The sequence below is a fragment of the Photinus pyralis genome, unplaced genomic scaffold, assembly GCF_008802855.1.
Source record: "Photinus pyralis isolate 1611_PpyrPB1 unplaced genomic scaffold, Ppyr1.3 Ppyr1.4_LG4, whole genome shotgun sequence".
NCBI classification, from domain to species: domain Eukaryota; kingdom Metazoa; phylum Arthropoda; class Insecta; order Coleoptera; family Lampyridae; genus Photinus; species Photinus pyralis.
In genome coordinates this window covers 16,638,926-16,652,447 of record NW_022170511.1, presented here as the reverse complement: position 1 = coordinate 16,652,447, position 13,522 = coordinate 16,638,926, and the positions used below count along the sequence as shown (strand labels likewise).

The window sequence follows — 13,522 nt, the reverse complement described above, 5'->3', positions numbered from 1 at the left end:
TAAGACTGGTCCCAAATTTTTATAGCAGGGGACCCAGTAATTAAAGGAGTTTTAATTTTTAAACGTTATCGCCACAGTACGCCGTGCTGCCTAGGAAATCCGTCGTTTAATTTTAAGGTGAAATTACTGCAGTTTCCGCGTGCTGTAATTTGGTTTTAGCTTCTTTGCCAGTGACGGACCATCCGAACTATGGAATAGATCGATAGAATAGATGATTTGCCCGTGGTTTCCAAATCCAAATGGTTAAAGACGGTCGATGCAGAATCTTGTAAAGGAATTGCTGCTTCAACTTGAAATTGAGGGCGCTAAGGATGAAGGTGATTCAAAAAGTTTAAATATTCCGACGTCAATATCATTAAAAAATGTTATCTGCTCAAAATCGACTACTGCAGACAGGCTACAAATTACGCCATACGTTTTTTTTAGTCCATTCATTTTAAAATATTACGGATTATTTCGAGAGACTGGGATTATTTATTTCCGCCTGGTTAATTATCGCTATTGTTCGTCTTTATTATTCTTTCGCTAAATATCCTTTGAACTTGAAGCTGACCAAACTTTGGTTCGCGCGTTTGCTTTATACGTCCTCTTCGAATTTCTCGTAGTCACACGCAATTTCTCCCTCGAATTGGACACGGCTAAATCGTTGTCGCGCGGCTTTACTCGAATGTTTCTAACGGCTCTTTACACGATTGGTCTCGCCATTCGATGCTAATTTTTTCTCGCGGCTCGACGCGAAATGCCCCGCGACTTAAGCTGAACTCTTTACATAAACTAAAATCCACCGTGCACTAACTTACAAGTGGTTAACTTAACTTTTTTATCCACTCGACGCAAACGGTATGTTGTTTTAACGCGTATTCCTCCACGGCTCTCTGCCAACCACCCAATTCCCACTACAATTAATTTTTAATTCATACCCGTTCCGTGGCTCAAACCTTATTCACCAATTAAAACTATTTTTTTCCTCCAATGAGATTTCTTGACATACATAACTACTCCATGTTGACCAAATTTCCATAGTCAACAAAACCCGCTAACCAGCGAACTTGATAATGACTGCAAAATAAACAAAATCACGACGTCTCAGCTTTCACGCGCATTTAAAAAGTCAGGACCGTATTCCAAGATCACTCGCCCACATACAAAGTCGAATCAAAAACATCCGCCAGAAATTGATTTACTGCTATTATCAGAAGATTTACTTTTATGAGAAGTATTTAAAATTTCATGAACATATCTAAGTAAATAGCGAAGTTGGGATGCCCTTGCGCAAAAACGAACACTTATTTGAGATTATCTCTTCATTTAGTTCATTCTATGCAACGTTCTACAAGGTCCGAGTGCTGAGATCTCAAACTCTCAGACGGATGGACAGACGAAATTCCTCGCGAAATTCGCGCAGGTGTAGCTGTCTTTGGTATTCGTCTAGTCTTTGCAATTTTTGAACACAATAATAAGTCCACCTAAATACAAACTAAAACAGACAAGTAAAAAGATTTTTATTATACTTCAATGAAATCACCTTATTTACACTTGTATTAGAAATAATGGTATCGCGCCTTTTCCAGGCTAGCGCACGGAAAAATTTCCCGGTCCTTTTGATTCTTTCCGTGCGCTGAATATAAATACCCAAAATATTGCTTTAAAATACAAATTTACAGGGAAGTAAACTAATTTTCAGAAAATCTATATGCGTTGTAATGTTTCATATGTAAGTATTTTGCGTTTTAATTCGTAGATGTTTGAATATTTAGATAAACTTCTTTGAGAATTTGTGACATTTTTTTACGTTCCGTCAACGTTATCTGAAATAAACTAATTAAACAAATCGCCTTTGAAATGATTTGAGAGTAACCATGAAAACGCATTTTCTATAACTGTTACAAAATAAAAATGTTAGCGAGTTTGTTGTTTTTTATGTTATCGATTTAAAAGAAGTATAATAAAAAATATCGTTCCTTACACGTCCAGAATGATTTTTCCGTACTTGCATGACTTCCCGTGTTCGGCTACGCCTCACACGGGAATTTGTCACGCGCACACGGAAAAAGTCTGCTTTCCGGACTCCTAATGAAATATACTATTTCACCCTAAGGCAAGTAAACTTTAGCGCAATTTCCATGCATAGATCGACATTTCCGAAAAGGTCATAGGAACGGACCTCGGAACGGAGTATTTATGCGTAAAAGGCAAATAAGTTAAAGCATTTTTGTAATTCTAATAACAACGATTAATGAAATCTGCTATTTCATCCGCTAAATTTCAATAAAGTATCTTAAGGCGAGGCTTTACCTAGCGAAACCGGGCTTATTTCATGCAATAGTTTTTCCACTTTTTCTATCTTGGTAAAGCAGATAAAGCGGTGCCGTTTTTTTTGTTTCAAAGAATAAAGTTGAATATTTGTCTATTACTTTGCAGAATTCAAAAATTTTAATTAATTTTGCTGTAATTAAAAGAGTCAAAAAGAGCAATTTTCAGACACGTATATCTACGCTTCTAAGCGTCATATCAAAAAAATTCAAAGTAAAGGAAAATTGTATATGTTTTAACTCACTCCTTGTAAATTATGTTGGCAATTAGTGAATTATCGACTGTAAAAAATTGGAAATTCGATGATAGTATAATGCCAATTTCGTAGGTCGGAAAGCGTTCAGTACGCGTCCCCACTCCATAGCCGTCACGTTCGGCTTTGCTCTCGGCATATCCCCACGCGCTATCGTTTCTACCGTGGGCCGTGGCAATGGCCCGTATGAATAAAAGTAAGCAAATGCTTATACTTGCAAAATTCAAAGTAAATACTGGTAAGTGCTACTTCGCACTGGGCGACTTACCAGCGCTTCTAAGCAGAAGGACAGGACGCAGTGCAACGCTGCTAAACCATGCTAAACAGACCAGTATGAAGGGGCAGTTACGAGTATTTACTTTGAATAAGTATAAGCATTTGCTTACTTTTATTCATACGGGCCAATGTTCTTAGCCTTTTTTCCAACGATCTAGATGCATGAATAATGATTTTGACGTGCTTTGATCAAAGTAACGGGCGATCAAAAATGAGTTGCTGTCGAGTCGCCTTTGCAAGTTCAAGTGAAATACGATTTTCCATGTAAACAAAAATTTCAAAGGGAACTCGACAGCAACTCATTTTTGATCGCATAGTATACAGGGTGTTACACGACCGTTCGAAAAAAAAAAATCGGGTTGTAGAGGGCATCAAAACAAGCACTTTTTCCAAATAAACCGAGGGTCCAACGTGTTTCGTTTGGGAGCCACCCCCCAAAGAGTGTTGAAATCTGCATTTCTTCTTTAATTTTTTTCTCAGCAACCATAAGAGTTACAAAGTCGGGTGGCATGTCTTTGAATAGGTTTTTGGGTATGCTCTTTCCGATTTTGCAATTTTTTTTTTCAAAATTCCTACCCCTAAAGGGCGCACCCCTAAACTAGGGTGCAAAAAAAATTCTGATTTCGACGAAATTTGGTATCTGGGGTTTTTTTAACATGAAAATCACGAATCTGAAATTAGTTTTTGAAAATTCGAAAAAAAAAGTTCCACTGCAATTCTTGGCGGGACAACGAAAATAGAGATAATTCCACGAAATTTGTTGTGTACATACTAAACGAGTTAAGGAACAAAACTGTCGAACAGTTTTTTAAAATAACTTTTCAAACAAAAGTTATACTCATTTGAATGTTGTCCTTCGGGTCGCGAAGTGTCCCAAGCCTACTAGTAAGCCATAATTTCGCATGTGTTGGTTGACAATGTCGCAAAAACAAAAGATTAACGGTTTGAGTCGATATTTTGTTATTTGGAATTAATTGGGTCATTAAATGATTAAAAAATTCGATGTATCGATTAAAACACCTACCAAGGTATCTTAAAGCGCTGATCGATTGTTTATTATCTTTTTTTTGTTCTTTTGGAAGTTATTTTTCAACCTAAGATTATGAAAATTTTTGATCATAGTGAAAAAGTATCATACGGAAAGTGATTTGACTTTTTCCCCTACCTTATTTAGATAATAAATAATCGATCAGCGCTTTAAGATACCTTGGTAGGTGTTTTAATCGATACATCGAATTTTTTAATCATTTAATGACCGAATTAATTCCAAATAACAAAATATCGACTCAAACCGTTAATCTTTTGTTTTTGCGACATTGTCAACCAACACATGCGAAATTATGGCTTACTAGTAGGCTTGGGACACTTCGCGACCCGAAGGACCAACATTCAAATGAGTATAACTTTTGTTTGAAAAGTTATTTTAAAAAACTGTTCGACAGTTTTGTTCCTTAACTCGTTTAGTATGTACACAACAAATTTCGTGGAATTATCTCTATTTTCGTTGTCCCGCCAAGAATTGCAGTGGAACTTTTTTTTTCGAATTTTCAAAAACTAATTTCAGATTCGTGATTTTCATGTTAAAAAACCCCCAGATACCAAATTTCGTCGAAATCAGAATTTTTTTTGCACCCTAGTTTAGGGGTGCGCCCTTTAGGGGTAGGAATTTTGAAAAAAAAATTGCAAAATCGGAAAGAGCATACCCAAAAACCTATTCAAAGACATGCCACCCGACTTTGTAACTCTTATGGTTGCTGAGAAAAAAATTAAAGAAGAAATGCAGATTTCAACACTCTTTGGGGGGTGGCTCCCAAACGAAACACGTTGGACCCTCGGTTTATTTGGAAAAAGTGCTTGTTTTGATGCCCTCTACAACCCGATTTTTTTTTTCGAACGGTCGTGTAACACCCTGTATACACGTGGTTGCCAAAAATGCAACAAATTCCTGGCCAGAGCTGTGCAAAGGAATTGGTACAAAAGGCTTGGAAAGCCTCAAGCTCTTTAGAGCTTGCAATTCCAAGGCTTCAAGCCTTTTCTAAAAACAGGGCTTTGGAATTTACGTTTAAAGCCTTTTCGCGTGATCTTGGGGCTTTGGATTTCAGACAAAGAGCTTAAATTCCTTTTAAAAGAATTGAAATCACTTTTTCATTGGAAACTCCATTTTAAGGATGCAATTCCCTTTAAAGAGCTTCAATTCCTTTTTAAAAGGCTTGAAATCCTCTTTAAAAAGGCTTCAATTCCTTATATGCCTTCCACTCCCACATGATTTTTTATTTCCAATTTTTGTGAGCTTGCACTTTGCAGTACGTAGAGCTGTTAGTGCGTGCGGTGTTGTTGTTCTCTAATGGGATAAAGTGTAAGTACCTACCTCTATCTAGAGCCTTAACTAAATTATAATACAATTATATGCAATTATGCACTAGCAAGCAAGCAAACCAAACCAGCACTTGTGCAAACCAACTATATTTATTTATTACGTTACGGCTACTGGGTCCTGTATTCTCATTATATTTTATCCCTTCACTCAACGATTTTATAAAAACGAAAAACACTTGTTAGAGTAATAATCATTCATATTTTATTAGACATTTCAATTCCTTTTGCGAAGGAATTCCATTCCTTTGCCAAGGATTTCAATTTCTTTTAATTCCAAATCCCAATTCCTTTTCCTAACGGATTTCAATTCATTTTTAAAAAGGAATTCAATTCAATTTCAAAGGGCTTTGAGCTTAAGGCTTCGCAACTTTAAGCCTTTTTTAAAGGGCTTTGGAATTTTAAGCCCTTTTCGTGCTAAGAGGAATTTGAGCTTTCCATTCACCATTCCTCTTACAAGGGCTTGAGGGCTTTGGAATGAAGCCCATTGCAAAAGGGCTTTGCACAGCTCTGTTCCTGGCTACTTTTAAAAAGAGTTATAGCGCACACGGACGGACGGACGACAATATAAAACTATAAAGGCTCTGAGGATCGTTAATAATCAACAGTGAAATCCATGCGTGTGTACCGTGTTACCTTTCTTGATCTGAATTCCAAATTGGTCTTTATGCGGGACTGTGAGACGAAGGTTGGGCTACAGAATCACAGTTTACATCACAATTATGTTCAAAAGCCATTGACTGAATCAAATCGGGATTAGCGTAATTATTGTTATCATCAACCGATTCGACTACAGATTGACAATCCCTGGCTTCCTTAATAATCCCCTATACTTATTTATTATTCAAATTAGAGATGACCCATGCTGTCAACGGAATACGTCAATTTTTTTACATATCGCCATCTACTCAAAACTAAATATGCCTTAGATTTTTTTAATTAGCTGATAGTCGTAATTTTCCATGTTTATTATAGCGTTTATTCATATGCATTGTTTATCTCTGTGCATTATATTTGGTAATTACCAGATAACGCAAATAGCAAAACTCGAACAACGCGAAATAGATAGTCGGTTAGCGTAAAGCAGACGGTTCGTGCTAATTGCGTAAACTTCCAAAACAATTGTCAATGTTTCAAAGAAACTAGCATCCGACCAATTCGTAATCGGGCGTCGGCGACGCGCGCCGTCGTGAATCAAGGCGGGACTACTGCATCGGATGAACTCGCTATTTCTCCCACTAATTCACACAAATTATTTCTTCTGGAGCGCGGAATCGCAATAATTTGAATTGTAAAGCCTCGCCTTAGTAACTGAGACAGTTGGTTTTGCAGAGTCCGCGCATGTGCGAAGTTGATTTTTACATTAAGCATTACTTTTTTTAATTAAAACCCACTTATAGTTAAAATCGAGGTTAAAATGTAAAAAATCTCCATAAGAATGTTGCAGTCTGAGCATGCGCCAATTAAACGTCAAGTTTTTTTCTTGGTTCAGATAGGCTACCGAACTCAAAAAGAATGAACTAAATATACTGAAAACTTTAGGAGTAGTTCTGGCATCGGAAGGATCGACGGACGGACGGACAGAGAAAGTTGCTTCAATAGCGCACCCAACTTCGTTGGAAAATGCGCTAAAAAAAGAAGTAAGAACAAAATCTGTGGTTGAAAGGGGGGAGGGAGTTACAAGCTGCTCTACCGGTTGTTACTGTTGGCATCGAGGTTGGCATATTGTCATATTGAATTTTCATTACCTTGATATTAAAAATTTACCAAGCATTAAATGTGTGTACTAAACCATAGCCGGGTTGCAATAAGTAGGTAGTAAATTTTATAAAAACGTCAGACTTTTTGAATCAATTTGAATTTTGTTAAATTAATTCGCTTTTTTTATTGCAGCTAACGGCCTTTGCCTCAGCATTTCTTCCTCATCTTCATCTTGAGGGTCCTGATCCACTAATGTCCTGTATAAATGTATTTGCCTCTTCAGGAACAGTGTTACAACTACTTATATGTTTTTGCATATGGCCAACCCGGGCCAACTATATTAATAACACATGTTAATAAAATAACTTTCAGTTCAGGCTATACAGACTGATTCAAATGAGTGGGTCACCATGGGGATCTCGGAAACTGTAAGAGATACGCAGATGGTATAAATTTGGTAAAGTTACGTACTTTGATGCTTAACAAAATGCCGTTTTGAAACTGAAAAAATTCCGGCTACTTTCGGAGACATCCTGAAAAAAACGAAATTTTGCAAAATCGTTTTTATTTTTCACTTGCTAGCGTTTTGTTTTTTCTTGTTAACCATCATCAACTTTGTTTTTTCTTATAGAAGTCATTTTTATTACTTTTTGTGTCATTTGATAAAGCATTTTTTTCTGTTTTCAAAAATGTAATAATAACTATTTTTTAATAACAAATGGCGCCATTAATTCGTAAAAACTACAAATATACACTACCCAAAACAAAGTTTGCCAGGCAAAAAAGACCATATTTTAACAATATTTAAAAATTGCGATGTTTACGCGCAGCGCATTACAATAAGCGAGACAATAAGTTATTCCGTAGGTCAACTGAACATATATACTAATACATACAAAAATTTCAAAACTTTTTATTATAAACATTTACGGAATCTGCGAGCGTATCGGTAAATCGCGTGATTTTTCGCAATGCTTAACTTCACATGTTAACAGTTTATTTTTCAAATAAATGTCATACCTTTTATGCAATAGGTAGCACAATTCTTGCCGAAGCTATTGTAGAACAAAATTGGAAGGATCAGGTTTCATTTTGACATAATTAGCAGAAACATGCTGTTGTGGGAAATTCGTATACTTATATTGTGTGATAACAAATATAGATTTGTAAATTAACCAATATTCTGCTCCTGATATATGTACAAAATACCAAGCGGTTTTAATGTGTGAAGGGCGGCAAACGTGTTTTGTTTCGCATGTTACAACAAAATCAAATATGGCTATGGTCAAGGCATGTTTACTACCTTGAAGTCCATAAATTATTCTCGAATAAAAACCAAGACGTGAGCCGCTTTATAAGAATCATCCGGACGCAAAGTATAGCCTGCAGCGCACGACTAGTCCTCCCTGTTTCTACTATCTCGTTCCTTCACAATATTTTCATTTCTGGATCAGTGATTATGATTCATGATACCGTTTTTAATTTTAAATAGATTAGTCCAACGTATATTTCTTTCACATATAAACATGACACATTTGTGCCTCGATTTGTGCACATGCTTTTTTGTTACTCAATTTATAAAGATCTGTGTTCATAAAATTTCATTAAAAAATCGCGCATTCGTGTAGGACATAATATTTTTACGTTAAACAAAACTTGTAAGAGCTTCTGTATAAAGTATTGTCCGCTTCTAATATAGTTCGTTCAAACATCAATCACTTAATGTAATTATCAAAAGCTATACTTAGTCCTGTAGTTTTTTAATTATAAATAAGTAAATCAGTCACAATAGAAATAATATAATTATCCGCGTGTACAAAATAAGTTAAATAAACTTTCAAAGATGGAAACACAATTGTAGAAATAACCCGATAACATTAGCATTAGTACAATAACGAAATAAATAAAATTAACCGATGTATTCCAATGTAATTAACCGATTATCATTATTAACTTTCAACGAAGACTGATAAATAACGCAAAAGATCGTTCCCTTCACTCTTCGTTAGTCAGCTGGTTGCAAAGTAGTAACAACTGGCTCTCATTTTTTCGTTTAATCAAACATTTTATAATGAAAACAGTGAAATCGAACGCTATTCAGCACAAACAGCCCTAATTATTAGACAGGCAATGTGCATAACCTGTAGGCAGGGCTGTGCAGGGCTGTGATTGCTAGTACAATTGTACTAAATATAGTACATTCTAAGTACACTTAGTACGCTAGTACTCCTTTAACAAATCTAGTACGCTTTGGGATCAAATAATTTTACAGTTAGGGGTGCAAACAAATACACTAATTTTAGAATCGCCTGAAGCATTTTATTGCACTAAGAACAACAGAAGGTCCTCCTTTCACCGTTCACGTCAAAATTTATGATACCTATTAATATTATACAGTCTACAGACCTGTTTACTTCTTTGCCATGACTCATCAGTTAATTCTTATCTCTATAATGAGAAAAACAGAGTACGACACTATCTCGCTGTCCGCAATACTTACCTTGCGCTTTTCTACACCCAGACCGCTTATTAGATTGCCGCGAATCGCAACCCGTTTGAACCAGTCAGTGTTTTCAAATTTGTTTATTATTAAGTTTCTTATTTATTTTCGTACCTACTTACGGAAGTGGGCGCAGCACGCAGTTGGTTAGATTTTTGTTTGAAATGGACAAGTAAGTATGAAAAAAAAATAAATTACTTAGTCTTTTAATACAACTTATAGGTTTGTGGTAAAAAATAAAAGAAACAGAGATTCATCTGTGTCAAATGAGCCGCCTAGTGCTGGTAACGGTAACACTGCACCTGTAGCTTCCACATCTACGTCCCGTGATAGAGATCCTGGTGATGTGGATGTCATATCAGAGTCAGAAACAATCGAGGAAACAATAGTTAATGAAGACCATCACAGACAAAAGAAAAAAAGTTACAAGCAGAAGTTCCGATCAGAGTGGTTGAAAGAATTTTTGTGGCTCGAGCTTAAGGATGGCAAGAATTACTGTAAAGTTTGTGCCATGCATATTAATGGAAATGTTTGTCATCTTAGGCGTCACGAGACAAGTACATCACATGTAACGAAATATAAGGCTGCAAAGAAGACTCCGCAAATTACATCATTATTAATACCAAATGAAGATGAGGTTCACTTGAGCAAAAAAATATCTTATGCAGAAGTAAAACTGTGTGCTTACATTGCCGAGCACAATTTACCCTTATCGTTAATGGATACTTTGCCTCAATTATGCCAAGATATTTTTCCGGATTCTACAATTGCCAAATCATTAAAAATTAAAAGGAATAAATGTACGGAAATAATTGTAAAGAAAATTGCTCCATTGCTTAGACAAGACCTCATCAATGATTTAAAAACAAGAAAGTTTTCCATAATCATCGACGAATCCACAGATGTGTCGACAAAAAAAAACTTGGCAATTGTTTGCCGATACTGGAAAAATAATAAAGTTGTGGATAATTTTTTGGGACTGGTTGAATTGGAAAGCTCAACTGCACAATCCATATTTAATGTGTTAAAAGACATTATGGACACTTCACGTATCCCATACAAAAACTTGGTAGCTTTTGGAGCCGATAACGCTGCAGTGATGCAAGGAAGTATAAATGGTGTACAAGCACTTCTAAGAACCCTATGTCCAAACATAGTTGTAATTGGTTGCAGTTGTCACTCGTTGCACTTATGTACTAGCCAAGCTACAAAAAAGTTGCCAAGTACAATTGAGCAATTTACGAGAGACATTTATGCTTATTTTGCACATTCATCAAAGAGGCTAAATGAGCTAAAAGAGTGCCAAGTATTTGCCAATGAAAAACCACACAAAATTTTACGCCCCAGTCAAACCAGATGGTTATCATTGCAGGTTTGTTTTACAGTTAAATCGATGCTATTCTCATATTAATTAACGTTATCATTTTAGGCAGTGGTTGATCGAATATTGGAGCAATGGAATCCTTTAAATTTATACTTCCAACGTGCTTCTTTGGAAGATAATTTGCCAACAGCAAAGGCAATATTAAATGCCCTTAGGAATCCAATTTATAAATTATATTTGTTATTTTTGTCACATATTCTTTCATTGATTAATAAGGTAAATCTAGATTTGCAAAGTGAGAAACCTAAGGCACCTATATTGTTGGAGGAACTACGCACTTTATATAAAACGATTCTCAAATATTTTATTAAAAAAGAGATTTTGGATAGGCAAGAAATAATCGATATCGACATAAAAAAGCCAAGTAGTTATATTGATATTAAGTCGATTTATTTTGGTGCAAATGCTGAACTATATCTGTCAAATCTCAATGAAAATGATATTACTAATAATGATTTGCATTCCTTTAGATTAAGATGTTTAGATTTTTATATAGAATTATGTACAGAAATTAGAAGAAGGTTTAATTTTAAGGACAAACATTTAAATTTTATTAGTAACTTTGTACCTAAAGTTGCATTATCAGGGACAAAATTATCATTAACTGAAGGATTCACTTTGTTTCCAGACATTAACCTGAATTATGACATTGTAAACCAGGAATGGCAATTGCTTAGTGAATCAAAAGAGTTGCACAAACATTCCCATAATTTAGAAGAATTTTGGTCCGCTGTTAATGTAACAAAAAACGAATTAGGTGAGCCTATATATGGAAATTTAATGGAATTGGTAACTGTAGGTTTAATTACACCTCACTCTTCTGCAACGGTGGAACGAGTTTTCTCTCAGATGTTCCTAATTAAAACCGATATTAGAAATTCATTATTAGTGGAAACTGTTGAAGCAATTTTGCATCTTCAAATATCAGTAAAACAATCTGGATCAACTATGTTGTGGGATCCTAGAACTTACAAAATTTGTTAACAAAACAATATATTGAATTAATACCAAAATGTTTTTCTAAAATAAATGTATCAACAAATGGGAAGTTTTTCATTGTTAGGTAGTACCTACCACCACATTATATGACATGAAATTCCCTAGATAGTAGATATTTCCAAAATAACACAATCGGTCATTTTCTTCCTGAATTAACGAAAAAAAAAATTTTATTACTAAGTCAATTTAGAATTGAAATATCTATTTAGTACACTGCAGCGAAATTCAGTACATTTTTGTTAAACCGTTGGTACGATAGTTTGACATCGAGTAACAGCGCTGCTTGCAGGTTGAAGTACTCCAAAAGTTAAAAAACAATTTGCCATGATACAGTATTAACTATTAATATGTCTTCAATCATAATTATTTGATAATAATATACTTTATTTATAAACATTCACATGTTTATATCAAGGTTTATATAGGAACCTAATATTGTCTTATGCAGCATAGAATAACGTTGACTATTATTTAATAAAAGAGAACAAACATTTGGCATTGTTTACATACATTTCATAATTCTATTAGGGTAACTGTAACAAATCAAAACCGATACCACAATAAATCATATTTAGTAACTTTTGTTGATTTATACTTAACGAATTTGTAATACGCAACACAACAGTAACCTCAATGTGATTAAAATCAATAAAAATACTTACATTGCAATAACAATTTCAGAGAGAATTTCATGAAATTTCTTCTGCGGTTCATCATTTACCAATTGGCTTCCTTCTATGGGTATAATTTTCATAACGGTACCAAACCCATCCGAATTTTTGTACAAGAACACTTCTCCGTATACTCCTTCGCCGATTTTGCGACATCGTTGTAAAATTCTATGACACATTTACGCTTAGATAACATCCTACATTCCGAGTACCATTAAAACTTACGTTGACGGATAACATTCTTCGAACGGTAGAGGTTTCTCTTGGCCACATTTTCTTAGAACGAGATTTCTCGCCCGTTCATAAGGCGTTTCCTCATAGATCGACTTATTCCTGGTTAAGTGAAGCGATTCGCCAATACTCTCTTCCTGGTATAAAGTTTCTGTTGTGCTGTCCGGACCATACGCAGTTTCTAACGAATTTGTTAAAGACAGGCATTTAAAGTTAAGCAAAAGTTCTTCTTGCAGCGTATAGAACATAAACGTTTTTTATAAACAACGCGATTTACACCAAACTTTGAAACAATGAGATGGACTTTAAGTTTTAACCTCTATTTATATGTTCGCAATATCTGTGACGTGTAAACCTTGAATCACCCCACTCATAAACTGATGATGACAAATGCGAATTTTTCCGAGTAATGATATACCGGTAATTACTTAGAAATTACTACTCAGACCTAAATAGTTACTAATTGTTTTCAATAATAATTCCTCACACAACTTTTACAAATGAACGTACTACGAAAATGAATTCATTTACAACGTCGACAGCATTTTTGTGAATAGGGTTGAGGTTCAGTGGCGTCTCATGTGTTAGGTGAAGTTGTGCAACACTGACCCTTGATAGCTATTTCGCAAATTTGATTATATTGAATTCGATCTAAAGCAGGTCAAATTTACATACTAGGGGTTTAAAAATATTATTTACAATTTTTATGACCGTTCGCATGTGAAATACGTCAAATGCGTGATAAAGATTTTTGTGACAGTTGTTGCTATGTTTACCTAACCACTAGTCCACTATATCTCCGTTAATGTACGGTTTCGCTG

At 35.1% G+C, this 13,522-nt stretch overlaps 2 protein-coding genes across 4 annotated transcripts in view; one reads left to right on the top strand and one right to left on the bottom strand.

Moving 5' to 3' along the window:
* The first annotated feature begins 9,082 nt into the window (after positions 1–9,082).
* Positions 9,083–11,804, top strand: LOC116169995. The gene is made up of 3 exons (XM_031486224.1): positions 9,083–9,588; positions 9,639–10,788; positions 10,846–11,804. The coding sequence occupies exons 1-3, from the start codon at positions 9,581–9,583 to the stop codon at positions 11,782–11,784; spliced, it is 2,097 nt and encodes a 698-aa protein (XP_031342084.1). The 5' UTR covers positions 9,083–9,580; the 3' UTR covers positions 11,785–11,804.
* LOC116169994 overlaps positions 11,092–13,522 on the bottom strand; it is a 26,152-nt gene continuing 23,721 nt past the window's right edge. For 2 of the 3 annotated variants that reach the window (XM_031486222.1, XM_031486223.1), the window contains exons 6-7: positions 12,696–12,882; positions 11,092–12,638 (exon numbers count right to left, since the gene is read on the bottom strand). In XM_031486222.1, the coding sequence (XP_031342082.1) occupies positions 12,458–12,638; positions 12,696–12,882 (368 nt within the window). In that variant the 3' untranslated portion in view covers positions 11,092–12,457. The remainder of the gene's footprint in view (positions 12,639–12,695; positions 12,883–13,522) is intronic. The other variant, XR_004145144.1, reaches the window with a different exon arrangement.